General features: G+C 40.2%; 1 protein-coding gene across 1 annotated transcript in view; it reads right to left on the reverse strand.

The window, feature by feature from the left end:
• RNF125 (ring finger protein 125) overlaps window positions 1-14787 on the reverse strand; it is a 41761-nt gene extending 26974 nt beyond the window's left edge. Inside the window, exons 1-2 of the mRNA XM_074208022.1 lie at window positions 14602-14787; window positions 2725-2878 (exon numbers count right to left, since the gene is read on the reverse strand). Of these exons, the coding sequence (XP_074064123.1) occupies window positions 2725-2878; window positions 14602-14768 (321 nt within the window). The 5' untranslated portion in view covers window positions 14769-14787. The remainder of the gene's footprint in view (window positions 1-2724; window positions 2879-14601) is intronic.
• Window positions 14788-16617: the final 1830 nt, after the last annotated feature.

A 16617-nucleotide genomic window follows, 5' to 3' on the forward strand; every position in this document is an offset into this window, starting at 1 on the left:
GACCTTAAGGAATTTACAGGCTAATCTGGGAGAAAATTTAGGCCTAAATAAATAGATGCAGAATATATACAAAATACAGAAAAAGCCATTTCTTAGGAGGAAAGCATGGGCATTTTAATAAATGTTTAACAACTGATTCTTTTGGGGAAAATGTGCTCATGACACATATCTAAATTTGTTGTGCATTAGTACCATCATCCCCAACATTTACTTAAGTCTAGACAATCAACAAAATCAACCACTGATTTGTAATATTTTTCTGATTTAAAAAGTACAAATGCTCATGTTGATAATTTAATAATTGGTTGAATTTAAGTCCATTCAAGTTGGCTTCAGCACACTCCTGGGAAGAAAGGGGAATCAGGAAAGGCTTCATGAAAAACATGGTGCATGAACTAAATAATATATTCCAAGGAGTCAGGCTTACAAAGGAGTGCATTTCAAAAATGGGGGACAGCCAGGGCAAAGATATGGAAGCTGGAGATGTGCTTTTTGTGACGAACAAGTTAGGCTGTATTATAGAATGAAGACACACATAAGGATGAGATTAGGTTGTAATGGGTGTAAAAAAGTCAAAATGAAGGATTTGTATTTGATTCTAGAGGAAACATACAATTAATTTTAACTCCTTCAACTAAGGACTCAAGGGTCTTTGGCATCTAGTCTCCAGATGTTCTCCAGCTTATCAGTGGCCTTCCTAAATATGGTGTCCAAATCTGGGCACAATACCAGACACTATATGTCTACTAAGGCAGAAATAGCAGGACCAGCACCTTCTTATTTCTGGAGGCTATGTCTTTCAAAAGGTAGCCTAAAAGATCTCATTAAATTTTTTTTTTGGTGAGGATATCACACTACTGACTCATAGCAACTTACAATCCATTAAAAAATCCTGGATGTTTTCAAACTGTGGCCTAATTATGCTTCTTCTATTTTATACTTGTAAAGTTTATGTTTTGAACCCAAGCATAAGGTTTTCAATTCATCTTATTGAATTTCATCTTAATAGATTCAGCTCAGTGCTCTAGCTTGACAATATCTTTTTGAATCTTGGCTATTTTCTAGTATGTTAACTATTCCTCCCAACTTTATGTCATCTGTAAATTTTTTAAGTATGCCATTTGAGTCTTTATCCAAACTATTGATAAAAATGTTAAATACTAAAGGGTAAAGCTCTCCTTTGAAGACCTACTTACCCTCATTAATATCTACTTTTTGAATCTATCTATTCAATCAATACCAAATCTATCTGATATCACAATTATCTAGCCTGGTGTTGCCAAACTCAAACAGATACAACCATCTGAGGGGTTGCATATTGATTTAGAAAACCACAAATTAACATATTGTATTTTTATTTATTTTACTAAAAATTTCCCAGTAGCACTTTAATCTGGTCCTGGGTACAGAAGGACCACAAGCTTGGTATCTGTGGTCTAGCCCATATCATTCCATCTTTTCCATAAGAAAAAAAAGGATACTTAACCAAATGCTTTGCTAAAATCAAGATAAACAGTATCTACAGTATACTCCTGATCTACCAAATTAATAAGCCTTTCAAAAACGGAAATAAGGTTTGTCTGGCATGATCTGTTCTTGACAAAGCCATGCTTGTTTTTTTATGTCATTGTTTCTTTTTCTAATTGTACCCCAAACTATCAGTCAGAGTTACCGATTTATAGACTGCACACTCCTCTATCTTTTTTTGGGGGGGGGGCATTTGCTCTTTCTTACAATTTTTTCTCATTTTCTGAGATCTTTTATCCCTGGCATTAGCTTGGCAATCACATCAGTACCTAAGAAGGTAGTTCATCTGACCTAGGGGATTTCATTTTTAATTCACATGGCACTGAGGATTCAATTCAATTTATACTCATCAAACAAATATTATGTGTCTAGCACTGTGACACAAAGTCAAATAGTCCATAATCTCAATGAGTTTACATTCAACTTGAATAAATAACACATAGATTGATAAAGGCAAATATGTGTCTGTGTCTGTGTGTGTAACACATATACATATACTTATGCATGTGTTTATGTTTTTAGCAAAAATGGTGTTGGGGGAAAGATGGGGGAAAGCTCTAACTAATGAGAGACTCAGGAAAGGTCTATGGTAGAAGGTGACATGAGTTAAACTTTGAAGGAAGGCTAATCATCAGAAGTAAGTAAAACATTCATTCCCAGCCTGGGAACAGTCGATGTAAATGCGGGAGACTGAATTCATTTTGGGGTTGATTTGACTAAAAGGTTAGAGTGAATGAAGGGGAGTAATGGGCAAACAGCCTGGAAAGATAAGATCAAGCTAGAAAAGTGTGACACTGTCACACAGAGGAGTGTGTCTTATTTCTTAAAGACAAAAAAGAAGCTATTGACGTTTTTTGATGAGGGGAGTGATACTATGATTTCCAGTTGTACAAAGGATGGATTAGGGATAGGAGAGATCAAAAGTAGAGCCATCATTAGACAATGGCAATAGTCCAAGCAAGAGACAATGAGGGTGGGAACTGAAATTGCGGCTATGTGACAGAGATACAGGTGGATTATAGAGGTAGAATTAAGAAGACCTGGAGATTACTGGACCTAGGTTAGGAGGAAGAGGTAAGATATGCTTGGAAAACTGGAAGAATGGTCATGTCTTCAACAGAACCAAGGAGGTTAGTGAGATCTGGGGAACCATAATGAGTTATACAAGGGCCTAAGGTGTTACTCAGTGATACATACCTGAGTGTTACACTCTGTGCAGTTTTGGTAGATTGCTTTCATTTTCTTCATTATATCAGTTGCTGGAACTCCTTCTGAAGGAAGATATGTCCGGCAATAAGGACACGTCCACTTACTGTTCCTTAGGCTTGTAGAAATACAGGAACGGCAGAATCTACTCCCAAACAAACCAAAACATATCAATTTCGTCAAAAGGTCTGGCAAAGTTTTCAAAGTACAAAAACTTAGACTCATAAATTAAAAGCTTCATGTTACATTTTAGACTCCTAAGGGAAAAAATTCTCAACAGCTCTGTTTAACGGAGGACATATGACATCACCTTAGACTCCACTGTAAGTATAATTTGAACGAAAAGACAAAAGTAGATGCCCACTGGGATCAAAAAAAGAAATACAGCCAAACGGAGAGCTTCAATACCAAAGCTATTTCACTGTAGTGGAACTTTTCCCTCTTCTCACATGGTGAGCTCTTATTTTAGTTCTGAGAAAATGTAACCCCCTAATACCAATAACACTATAATAAATAAATAAATAAAATTTCCCCATTGGAATATAGGTCTCTAAAGGGCATAACTCATCTTTTTTGCTTTTATTTGGATTTCCAGTATTTGGCACATAGTAAGTGTTTATTGAATGCTTACTGACAGATTTGACTGAAACATAGACAATTTTTGTAATTAGTTGTATGCCGAATCATAAAATAATCTAATGGAAATACTTTTTTAAAACAATATTGGGTTTTTTTTTGTTTTTTTTTTTTTTTTAGTTTTTGCAAGGGAATGGGGTTAAGTGGCTTGCCCAAAGCCACACAGCTAGGTAATTATTAAGTGTCTGAGACCGGATTTGAACCCAGGTACTCCTGACTCCAAGGCCGGTGCTTTATCCACTACGCCACCTAGCCGCCCCTATATATTTCTTTTTAGCAATCATGTGAAAATATCAGCACCCCCATTTTATGACAAAGAGATGAATGTTTAGAGAAGTTAGGTGATATGCTCATAATCACAAATGGTAATCCTAAGAAATCAGATCTGAATTTATGTCTCTCCTTATTCAAAGTCTAGCCCCCTCCACTCTCTTTTTTAATATACTAGATATATAATTTAGAATTCATAACATGATGTATCTTAAACTATCCTGTACAGAGCAAAAGAAGGTGGCTTAACCCTACCTGATCTAAAATTATATTATAAAGCATCAGTTATCAAAACTCTTTGGTACTGGCTAAGAAACAGAGTGGTGGACCAGTGGAATAGACTAGGTGCATTAGCAGGAAATGATTATAGTAATCTGCTGCTTGATAAACCCAAAGAGTCCAGCTATTGGGATAAAAACTCCCTCTTTGATAAAAACTTCTGGGATAATTGGAAGTTAGTATGGAAGAAACTTAGATTAGACCAACACCTAACACCCTTTACCAAGATAAGATCCAAATGATTACAGGACTTAGACATAAAAAACAATACTATAAGCAAATTAGAAGATCAAGGACTAGTTTACCTGTCAGATCTATGGAAAGAGGAGCAGTTTATGATTAGGAAAGAATTGGAGAACATCACCAAAAACCAATTAGATGATTTCGATTACATTAAATTAAAAAGCTTTTGCACAGATAAAAACCAATGTAACCAAAATCAAAAGAAATGTAGTAAATTGGGAAACAATCTTTACAACTAATGATTCTGACAAAGGACTCATTTCTAAAATATATAGAAAACTGAATCATATTTTTAAAACAAAAAGCCATTCCCCAATTGACAAATGGTCAAAGGATATGCAAAGGCAATTTATAGATGAGGAGATCAAAGCAATCCATAGCCATATGAAAAAATGCTCTAAATCATTAATTATTAGAGAAATGCAAATTAAAGCTTTTCTGAGGTACCACCTCACAGCTCTCAGATTGGCCAATATGACCAGAAAGGATAATGATCATTGTTGGAAGAGTTGTGGGAAATCTGGGACACTATTACACTATTGGTGGAGCTGTGAACTCATCCAACCCTTCTGGAGAGAAATTTGGAATTACACCCAAAGGGCAACGAAAATGTGCATACCCTTTGACCCAGCAATAAAACTACTGGGTCTATATCCTGAAGAGATGATGAAAAAGGGTAAAAACATCACTTGTACAAAAATATTTATAGCAGCCCTGTTTGTGGTGGCAAAGAATTGGAAATCAAGTAAATGTCCTTCAATTGGGGAATGGCTTAGTAAACTGTGGTATATGTATGTCATGGAACACTATTGTTCTATTAGAAACCAGGAGGGACGGGATTTCAGGAAAGCCTGGAGGGATTTGCATGAACTGATGCTGAGTGAAATGAGCAGAACCAGAAAAACACTGTACACCCTAACAGCAACATGGGAGTGATGTTCAACCTTGAAGGACTTGCTCATCCCATCAGTGCAACAATCAGGAACAATTTGGGGCTGTCTGCAAAGGAGAGTGCCATCTGTATCCAGATAAGGAGCTGTGGAGTTTGAACAAAGTTCAAGGACTATTCCCTTTAATTTAGAAAAAAACGGATATCTTATTGTCTGATCTTGTTATCTCCTAGACTTCTTGTCTCTTCTTCAAGGATATGATTTCTCTCTCATCACACCCAATTTGGATCAAGGTACAACATGGAAACAAAGTAAAGACTGACAGATTGCTTTCTGTTTGGGGGGTGGGGGGAGGGAAGTAAGATGGGGGAAAATTGTAAAACTCAAATAACATCTTTAATAAAAATAAGTTTTAAAAAAAAAAGAAAGTATATATTATGGGGGCGGCTAGGTGGCACAGTGGATGAATCATCGGCCCTGGAGTCAGGAGTACCTGGGTTCAGGTCCGGTCTCAGACACTTGGTAATTGCCTAGCTGTGTGGCCTTGGGCAAGTCACTTAACCCCATTTGCCTTGCAAAAAACCAAACAAACCTAAATAAAAAAAAAAAGTATATACTATGTTAATTTGACAATGGAAATCCAACTTATAGCTTTTTTAAATTTTATTTATTTATTTTTCTAATTACAAGCAAAGGTAGTTTTTCTACATTCATCCTTTTGAGCTCCACATTTTTATGTCATTTTATACTCTCCTTTCTCTCCCCTTCCTCATGGTAGCAAACAATCTTATATACAATCATGTTTAACATATTTCCATATTAGTCACAACATGGATATTTTAAAAGTTCTATTTCCTTGGTGCCTGAATTTTCAAAAATAGCAGGGTAGATTCTTTGAACTGAGATCGAAAGAACTTGACACAAAGTTCCTGGCAAAATTCTAGAATATATTATTAAAGGGCTGGTTCATAAGTACTTAGAAATAGAAGGGATGATTGTTATTCCAACTCACCAAGTCCAGACATTAAGATTGATACCACATATCATCCAACTCCTATAACCACTGGGTTTCCAAATCTTGTCTTATGTACTTCCAGAACATCTCTCTATCTCTTCACTTCTTTCTGCTCACATAGCCATGGCCCTAGTTCAGATGTTGCTTCTCATCTGTGCTCTTACAATAGCCTCCTAATAGGTCTCTCTGAGTCAAGTTTCAGATCCATCCTCCACAGAAAAACCACAAAATGATTTTTTTTTTGTAAGGCGATGGGGTTAAGTGGCTTGGCCAAGGCCACACAGCTAGGTAATTATTAAATGTCTGAGGCCGGATTTGAACTCAGGTACTCCTGACTCCAGGGCTGGTGCTCTATCCACTGCGCCACTTAGCTGCCCCTACAAAATGATTTTCTATTACCTTTAAGGTCAATTATCAACTTATTCTCTTGATATTTAAACCCTTATAGACGCTGGCCCATCCTATTTTCCCAGCCCTGTTCCCCAAAATTTCCCTTCACACACAATCTTCCAGCCAAACTGACATTTTTATCCTTCATCATACAAGATACTTTATTGCACCTCTTTACCCTCAAAACTGGCTATCCCTTCATACCTATAAAGCTCCCCATTCACTGAAGATGCAGAACCTCTTAGACTCTAGCTCAGTTTATCCTTCAAGGTTTCAACTTCAAGGCTTAACTCAAATGCTACCCTTTACATTAAGTTTTTGCTGATTACTCCAAAATTACTTGGTATCTATTTTGTAAATACCTATTCTTGTCTCTCTTCACTAGACTGTAATCCTCTGTTTCATTTTTATATTTATGTCTAGGCTGCTTAGCATAATGCCTGGTACACAATAGGCTTTTTTCTTTTTTTAGGTTTTTGCAAGACAAATGGGGTTAAGTGACTTGCCCAAAGTCACACAGTTAGGGGGGCAGCTAGGTGGCGCAGTGGATAGAGCACCAGCCCTGGAGTCAGTAGTACCTGGGTTCAAATCCAGTCTCAGACACTTACTAATTACTTAGCTGTGTGGCCTTGGGCAAGCCACTTAACCCCATTTGCCTTGCAAAAACCTAAAAAAAAAAAAAGTCACATAGCTAGGTAATTAGTAAGTGTCTGAGACCACATTTGAACTTAGGTCCTCCTGACTCCAGGGCTGGTGCTCTACCCACTGTGTCACCTAGCTGCCCCCACAATGGGCTTTCAATAATTGCTTGCTAATTAATGGGAATGACAAGACCCAAAGAATAATGATTAATAGATCAATATTAAGCCAGAGTCCTAGCTTTAGGTAGGTACCTGAATCATCTCTTCCTGGACCTGTGTTGCTCAATATGTTTAATGATTTGAATGAAAGAACAAATGTGCTCATAAAATGTGTAAATAACATGAGAATGAATAGGGTAGCTAACACATGGGATAACAAATTTGTATCCAAAAGTATCTCAACAGGTTAGAAGGATGAACTTGGCTTATGCTAATTTTTTTTTAACATCACTTAAATGTCTCCAAGTCTCTCACCTTCCAGAGATCTGGACATCCTAATAGTCAAAGAAGAAAACATTGATATCATGCTGTGCATTTTAGGCACAAGTTTGTTAGGAAACAGATCTGTATAATTAAGCAATATTTTAATATCTAAGCATTTCTAGCTCAGGGGGAAAAAAAGAGTTGTTTTTGTAAAAATTTCTCCTAACAAGAGAGGCTGAAGCAATTTTAATAGAAATTTTATAGAAGAAAAATCACAATGTTAAAATACAGTTTGGGGGGGGTTAGGTTATCATTTCAGAATAGTTGTCTACTAATTGTCACTATTCCATTTCTTACTGGATCTCAAATGTTGGAAGAAAACTTTCTGTAAACAGAATCACATAAGTGAATACCAATATCCTTTCTGAATGGAGAAGATTGGGTCAGAGGCTTCAGAGAATGAGGAAAAAGAAGACTTTCTTTAAATGAGTAAATACCTCACTTTAGAAAATTAAGAAGGCAATATTTAATTTTATCCTCTATATTTTTAAACTTTAATGGCATTGATACCTTTGGTTTTACATCACCTAAATTTCTCACAGAATCCTTCCCCTTCCTTGCTCCTGGAGAGTCATTCTATATAAGTGCTTTTTTTAAAAAGAAGAATAAAAATTTTTTAACAAAACTAATCAACATAAAAAAAAATCTGCAAATATAAGCAATGCTCCACATCCTTGGATCTCCAATCTCTACAAAAGGGGAGAGGTATTTTCTCATATCTGTATTAATTTCCACCCTTAATCCATTTCCTTAAGAAATGATCTTATGCTCTTAACTCATCTAAAGAGATATATCTCAATGTTCTCATGGCTTTATCTTCTCTTTATTGAAATGCCATCTTTGTGATTCACCATCAATAATTTAGCATTCATTTCCTCTCTGAACCCCTAAGTGAGGAATAGCCAATTTTGACCAGATTTGAATGGATAACAAAAGAAAAGATTTACAACAGACAGGGAAAAGTCTCATTTGCACTTCTCCACTTTCTGTTTTAATTTAAATTCAAAAGATCACAAAAAATCCAAAAACATCAACAAAAAATTTAGGTAGTATTTTAACTAAATTTATACCTAATTTAGGTGGTACAAGCAGTTGTTCATTCTTGTGAAAAAATTTTGAATATGGAAGGGAACCAAATACGTTTGCCAAAAGGAGAGGGATACGGATGGAAATTCTGTTCACAACCAGAACAATGAGTACAGATTTGTCAAAACAAAGAATGGGAAAGTTGAGGGAAGGAAAATTGTGCTGGTGGTAATAGTTTCATGACTTTTCCCCAATTGTTTGGCTTTCTCCCAAACAGAACAGAACAAGGAGAAAAACTAAACAAAAGGATTAAAATTTTGCAAAAGAACCACCAAGAACCTAGCAATCTGAAAGTCTCTTCTTTTTGTATATTTAAAATTTTTTTATTTATTTAAGGCAACAGGGTTAAGTGACTTGCCCAAGGTCACACAGCTAGGCAATTATTAAGTGTCTGAGGCCAGATGTGAACTTAGGTCCTCCTCATTCCAGGGTCGGTGCTCTATCCATTACACCACCTAGCTGCCCCTTAAAAGTCTCTTTCAACTGAGAAACCACCAACAAAAGAGAAATATTACTAAAGGTAAACTTTAGACAATCCAATCATCCAAAAAACCAGCATAATGATAGACATCTATTTACCTCAAGTTATTCAGTCCAGTCCAAAAAGGTGACCTCCAAGCCTAGATGGCATATTTGTATATGAGTATTTTTTTTTAAAAGCAATAATTTCAGGTAGCTAGGTGGTGCAGTGGACAGAGCACTGGTCCTGGAGTCAGGAGGACCCGAGTTCAAATCTAACCTCAGACACTTAATAATTACCTAGCCATGTGACCTTCAGCAAGTTACTTAACCCCACTGCCTTGCAAAAAAAAGAAATAACTTTCCATTTCAAGAAAACTTATGTAATCAATACTACATATTGCACTACCCTATGTCTCCTTGTAGTTTTCTTCTGTGCTCTGTTTACTCTCCCCTCCGCCCAGGATGGCTACAACTAAGCATGGATAGCTATATATACATACACAAGCACCCATACATATTTCCATACACACATCATACACAGTCACATATATATATATATATATATATACATACCCAAACATATACATATATACATATTCATAGATGTCTATATTAGTTTGTTTGCATCTCTCATTTTTATAACATTTCCTGAAAACAACCCCTCCTCACTCCTCTGCTTTATTTCTACTCATGACTTTGCTCTCCAATTCCTTAACCTACCACCTTTCAAAGAATCCTTGCATTATACATCCATCTATACCTCTCCTCCAAACCCTTTTTTATATCCTCTTATCCTATTCTCTCACTCTCTAACTTAGTACTCTCCCTATTTCTTCTTCTTTCTTCTACACACACACACACACACACACACACACACGAGTTCCTTCAGTAGGTATCAACAACTATTTGCTTTACTTCCCCAACTAATTCCTCTGTATCAATTCTTTCTCATCTCATTTATCTAAGATGATTACTTTTTTTATCTTTTCCATAAGAATCTCATCCTACTTAGTTTTACCCCAATCTTTCCTTCAAACTACCCAATTACTAATAATAATCTTAGACATATGGTTTACATTCTCATATATAGATAGTAAACAATTTATCCTTATTGAAATTAGTCTTTGTGGTTTGCTTTATATTTCGCTTGGTCCTTGTCTTCCTCTGAAGATGAACCCAGGTCTTCTCTACTCCCATAGTAATTGTCTATGTTTGGATTCTTTCTCCTTTTCCTGCCCATTTAAAAAAATTTTTTTTAACAATTTATAGTTATTTTCACCTCTAGTCCTATGTTGTGGGAGGATGCCCTGGACTGAGCTACTGCACTCCTTTCCCTCTCTAAGCCTCAACTAGGGCCTCTCCACACTTTGTGCTGGAAATGGTCTTACTCCCTGAGAACTCTCCAATGGCTATAACCTTCTGTTCTCCTCTCTGACCAGGAACCAAGACCAAGAACCAGCTCTCCTGTAAGTCTCCATAGCCAACTGAGTGGATGCTAATTCCTTCTTGCTCAGGACCAAATCTTAGCAGCAGAACTGAGTCTGGAAATATTACACGGTTCCCTCTCTCCCCCTCCTCAGACACTCCATTTCTCCATCCTACACAGTTCAGGAGGTGAAAATTCTGTGCCCAAGGCCAAGACAATCCCCAGCTTGACTGCCCCCCCCACCCCCCCACCCCCCCACCCCCCCGCCCTGCTATTTCAGGGAACTAGTCTGGAGTTGTTCATACTTTGCTCAGCCTGGGGAATCCTTGAATCTTCTCTGATTCTCAGGAGAATCACTGTTCTGGTCCAACTCTAAAATTTTTGTTTATTTTTTTCCACTCTATTTGGTGATTTATTTTGATTTATTTGTGGAGGAAGTCTGGAGTTTTCTGACCTACTCTGCCATCTTGACAGGATCCACTCAAATACATTTTAGAGTATTAAAAAACAAACCTAGACTTTTTTAAAAATTATCTTTACTATACATAAATTTGCCCAAGAACACATGAAATGAATAATACCTGTGGCTTCAAGATGGTATAGTGTTTATATTTATATTTATATTGATAAGCTGCATGACCCTGGGTAATTCACTCAACCTCAGCTTCCTCAGTTTTCTCATCTTGAAAATAGCAATAATAAAAGCAACTACCTTTAACATGAGGATAAAGTAAAGTATCTGTAAAATTCTTTGCAAATCATAAAGGATCACATAAATGCTAGCTATAATTATAAAGAACTTAGAGAATACCTGTGATATTACCTTGGTTAAATCACTTGAGGGTCTCAGAGCCCCAGGTAATTCTCTTAAGATTTCTAAATTAATTTCACACTCTGCATATCAAAGAATTCCCTATCACAAATAGAATACTGGCATCAGGAAATACTTAGTCATACCTCAATTATGGTTAAAGCTGGTATTTCACTATAAACCTACTTTCACTATACTATACAACTTTTAACCATTCCCCTACCCCCATCCCCATCCCCATCCCACTTCATGTCAAGCAAAAAGCTTTTGATTTTTAGTATGTATTTCTTAAGAATACATGCCCAAGGGGCAGCTAGCTAGTACAGAAGAGAGAGCACTGGCACTGGAGTCAGGAACACCTGAGTTCAAATCTAGTCTCAGACACTAAATACTTACTTGGCTATGTGTGACCTTTGGCAAGTCACTTAATTCCATTACCTTGCAAAAAAAAGAAGTCATGTCCAGGACACAGTATTCAAAGATGTAAAAGCTTCTTACTGCATCATACAGGTCACATACCCTGGAAAACTTTTCAGTCTATTTATAAAAGTTGGGGGAGGGAGAAGGGAAAAGGAAGCACAGAACTCAAAAATTTCAGTGTTTACAAATAAAGTACTCTATGGAGTATTACTTTTAAAAGTAATTTAATTTTACATGCTATCATAGCTTTTCTTAGATATTACCAGTTCAACAATTGTACAAATTAGATCACTTTGTCTTCCCTAACAATCTTCAATTTTTTTCCATCTTCACACATGTTTTTTGGGCTCTGTTTTCCAGTCTCTTTTGAATTGCTATCCACTGTCTAAAGTTCAATTGAAATGCCAGCTAGTCCATGAAGGCTTCCTTGATCTTTAGGTAGGTAGATAATAGTAGTAATAGTAGTAGATCTTTAAATAGTAAGCTACTTTCCTCCCTTTCCCCCTCTAGACTTCAACTAGCTTTGTGTCTACTTATAAAGTCATTACAAAAAAAAGAGGAATTAGATTCAGTTTTTTAAAACTCATACAATCGGGGCGGCTAGGTGGCGCAGTGGATAAAGCACCTGCCCTGGAGTCAGAAATACCTGGGTTCAAATCTGATCTCAGACACTTAATAATTACCTAGCTGTGTGGCCTTGGGCAAGCCACTTAACCCCATTGCCTTGCAAAAACCTAAAAAAAAAAAATCATACAATCATAATTGAAGCAATGGGTAGGAATGACAAAGAAACTCCTAATGGGGCTTGACATGTTAAGACTTCCTAACTATTGGAATTATCCCAAAATGGACTGGGGCTTTTCCTCACTAAGTTTTAAGCAAAGGCTTGCTTGTTGAAGGGAAGAAACTTGGTAGGCATGGTACCCCTGACTGAAAGCCTCCAATCTGAAGACCTTTAAATGGTAAAATCAGTTGGCTGTATATCCTCCTCTAGCTAAAACACATGGAAAGCACATTTTTATTCTTTGTATTCCCAGGGCTTAGCAAAGTGTTTAGAACAAAGTTAAGTCCTTAAATTAATGCTTTCAAATTGATTGTGATAATGGATTTTCAGTAGTGGAATCAAGTAGTATACTAAGCAAAATTGCTGAGCTTTATTTATCTAAGCATTAGTAGGCATCATAGATTTAGGTCATATAGCCCAGTCCCCCCCCCCCCTTTTACAGATGAAGAATCCGAGAGATTAAGTGATGTGTTCAAGGTTGCAGAGGGGCAGGATGTGAAGCACACTCCATCCAAACTGAATGCGCTTGCCACTTGTTCCTAGCATTTGTTCATTTTTTTTTTGGTTTGTTTTAGCTAAGATAGTTGAGAGGATTAGTATTTCCTTGTTGGCCCATTTTGCGGAAACTGAGGTGGAAACATGGATAAGTGACTTCTGCAGAGTTACTAGAAACTATCTGAAGGCGGATTTGAATTCAGGAAGAGCGAGTCTTCCTGACTGCAGGCTTTGTGCTTTGTCCACTGCATCCTCTAGCCACCCACTTACCGCTGAACAGTGAAGAAATTCTAAGCAGCTGCATTTCTGACATTGGCCGCTAGGTGGTGCGGTGCTAGAGCTCTGAGCCTGGAGTCAGGAAGACCCGAAGTCAAATGCTGTGACCCTGGGCCAAGAAACAACCTCATCGGTCTCAGCTTCCTTATCGATAAAAATGGGGCATGATAATAATAATAATAATAATAGTCCGTGGGGCGGCTAGACGGCGTAGTGGATAGAGCACCCTGGAGTCGGGAGTACCTGAGTTCAAATCCATCCGACCTCAGACAGTTAATGATTACCTAGCTGTGTGGCCTTGGGCAAGCCACTTAACCCCATTTGCCTTGCAAAAATCCTAAAAAAAAAAACCCTAAATAAATAAAAAATAATAATAGCCCGTAGGTCCCACGGTGGTTATGAAGCTAATGGGGGGGGGGGTCTGTAAAGCTCTCAGTAAACTATATGCTCTTCACTTAGTTAAGCCGTGAAGGAGTCAGAAATCACTTAGCACGGAGACCTATAAAAGCTCGGTTTGAAAAAGAAACTCCGTAATCCCTACGTTCTATAGAATACGTTTTCCCCTCTTTAATGTTAGATCTTGACGGTTCGGTGGGTTTCACTTCAGAAAGGGCAGGAGGCGTTTTGTTTAAGGCGTCAAGCCCCGGGCACACTTCGGGCGGACTTGTAACAAAGTAGCGGGCAGGAGCCCCGAGGCTGCGGCCGGTCACTTTCCCGGCGGGGGAGGGGCGGGGGAGGGAGGCCCGCTCCGTTGTTTTCGCCAGAGGAGGAAACGCGGGGGGCGTTTCGGGACACGCGCGCGGCCCCAACTAAAGGCGGCCCGGCCCGGCCCGGCCCGTCTGGGACTGGGGGCCCGGGGAGGCTCGGCGCCCGCCCGGCTCTGCGGACTCAGTGAGCCGCTCCGGGCGCAGCCCTCCACTTCCTATTCGCAAGGTCTCCTTGGGCTGAGCCTTTGGCAGCGACGCTCCACGCGGGCCCAGAACCGGGGCGGCCCGGAGCCGGGCTACCTAGCCAGGGCGAGCATCCTAGCTAGCCCCGGAGCCCCGTCCGGCGGGGCCAAGCCGGCCACTTAGCCGCCGACCGCCGACGGAGCCCAGGTGCTCAGACCTGGCTCACGCGGGTCCCCCCATCCTTGTGCCGCCTCCGGGCCAGGCGTTCCCCCAGCCCAGTGCCACACCTCCAGCCCCCGGTGGAGCTCAGCCGCCCCCCGGCCCGAACCGCACCCCCAACGGGAGCACCCCCCCCCGCCCCGGTCACTCACACGTGGCCGCAGCGGGTCCGGATGGGGTGATGCAGCACTTCGAGGCAGACGGAACAGTCAAAGGAGGTGACGGGCAGCTCCACCTCGCTCCCGCGGGGCAGGGCCGACGGGGCGGCCCTGGGGGCCGAGGCTGCTCGGCCGCTGTCACAGCTCAGCGCCGAACCCATCGCCTTCCGCCTCCCTCGCCCGGACAGCCGCAGCCGAGCCGGTGCCTCCGGTTCAATTGTTTTGTGGTCCTGCAGCTCAGGAAGGAAGTCCCGGCCCAGCTGGGATCACCGCCTCCTGCCCCCGCGGCCCCGCTCCCCCGAGCCAGCCTCCGCCCCTTGCAGCCTTCCCAGGGGAGAGCTCGCCGGTACCTCCGCCAGGCAGGAGCGATGCTCCCCCGCTGCCCGGGCTGGGGGAGCGCGCCGAGGCCTGCCGCGTCCTCGGGGCCCCGCAGGCGAGAAACCCGAAACCCCGAGCGCCCCTGGGAGGGCTCCCTCGCGCAGCCGGACAGAGCCGCGAGGGGAGCCCCGCAACCTGCGCCTTTCTGCTTCAGAACCCAGGTCAAGCAAAGTTTAAGCCGTTTGCATTTCCCAGGAATATGCGGGAGGCCAAGAGGCAAACAAATTTTGTTCAGTCAGATCCCTTAGAGGAGTGCTGTGATAGGTAATGAGGAAGAAGGGCCAGTTTAAATAAGGCTTATGTACTGAAGAAACCTAGAGTCTAACGAGCCAAGACAAGTCCTTCTTGTTAGAAGGAACCCCAAGACCTCTTCCTCCTCCCCCTTCTTTCTTCTTCTTTTCCTCCTCCGCTTCTTCCTTCTTTTCTCATCTTCCTCCTCCTCCTCATGACTATTATCATCAATATTATTCTACATGGAGCTGAACTTGGAAACTAGGAAGACCGGGGCAAGGTAAGAAGCAGGATGACTGGACCTGTCCCTGGATAGGAGGCGATCAGGGTTGCGTGACTTGCCCAAGACCACACAGCTAATTAGTATGAAGTTTCTGAGGCTGGATTTGAATTCAGGTCCTCCTGTCTCTGCCTCAAAGCTCATTTGTATGGGACCCATTTGTGGAGATTAATTACTCAAATGTTTCATCCCTACCTGAGGGATGGGGTTGGTGAAAGCTAAAGAGAAGACTTCTGGTTTCCAACTTGGGGATGTTCCAGAGCCTCATCGGTCCCCTAAAGGGACCTGATAAGAAGCTGATATGATTGGGTTATACTCCTGTATTTATTGGGTCAACTGGACTGGAATCAGCCTCTAACCAGTGGGAGACCAGAGACACACAAAGCAGGCTAGAGACAGGAAAGTCAGGTCACAAGTAGAAATTTAATTAATTTCAAAGTGAAGAAAATGCTGCTTGTAGGAAGAAACATTCCCCGCCCCCAACTTCCCAACCCTCACGGAAAGCTTAATGCTGGGGCCGCTTTATACATACATACATACATGTATATATTTATATGGGATTGGATTGTAACACAATCATTCTTAGGTCTTGAGACACTTTGTGTGGTTTGCACTTCTTGGGACAATACAGCCATTCTTGGGTCCTATGGGAACAGTCTTTAAATTGTAGCATGGCAGAAACAGGAGTGCAGTAGCTGCTTCAGAATCCTTGGCAGTTAAATAGGCACAGGTGTCAGGAGGTGTGATAGATGACTCTGGAAAATAGGGGGAGCTAAATCCCTCGTGAACACCTGGTGCTGGTTCAAGCAATATGCTTTGCCAAGAGGATGATATCATCCAGAGGCCAAAAGATTATTTTAACACCAAGCTCAGACACAACCTGTTTGTTGGGCCTCAGATCTGGGAATAGTTATATCTTTCTGGTAGAAGGTAAGCTTCTTCAGGACAAGGACTGTTTTATTTTTGTCTTTGTATCTCCATTGCCTTATATGTAGTAACTCAATAAATTATTTTTTAAAAAATAATTGAATTAAATTATAGTGTTTAAACTATTGAGTTATAATCTCCTTAACTCAAGAAAGAATCTAAGAGAAGGAAAATTTTTTTTTATAAATCCTTTG

The sequence above is a fragment of the Macrotis lagotis genome, chromosome X, assembly GCF_037893015.1.
Source record: "Macrotis lagotis isolate mMagLag1 chromosome X, bilby.v1.9.chrom.fasta, whole genome shotgun sequence".
NCBI classification, from domain to species: Eukaryota; Metazoa; Chordata; class Mammalia; order Peramelemorphia; family Peramelidae; genus Macrotis; species Macrotis lagotis.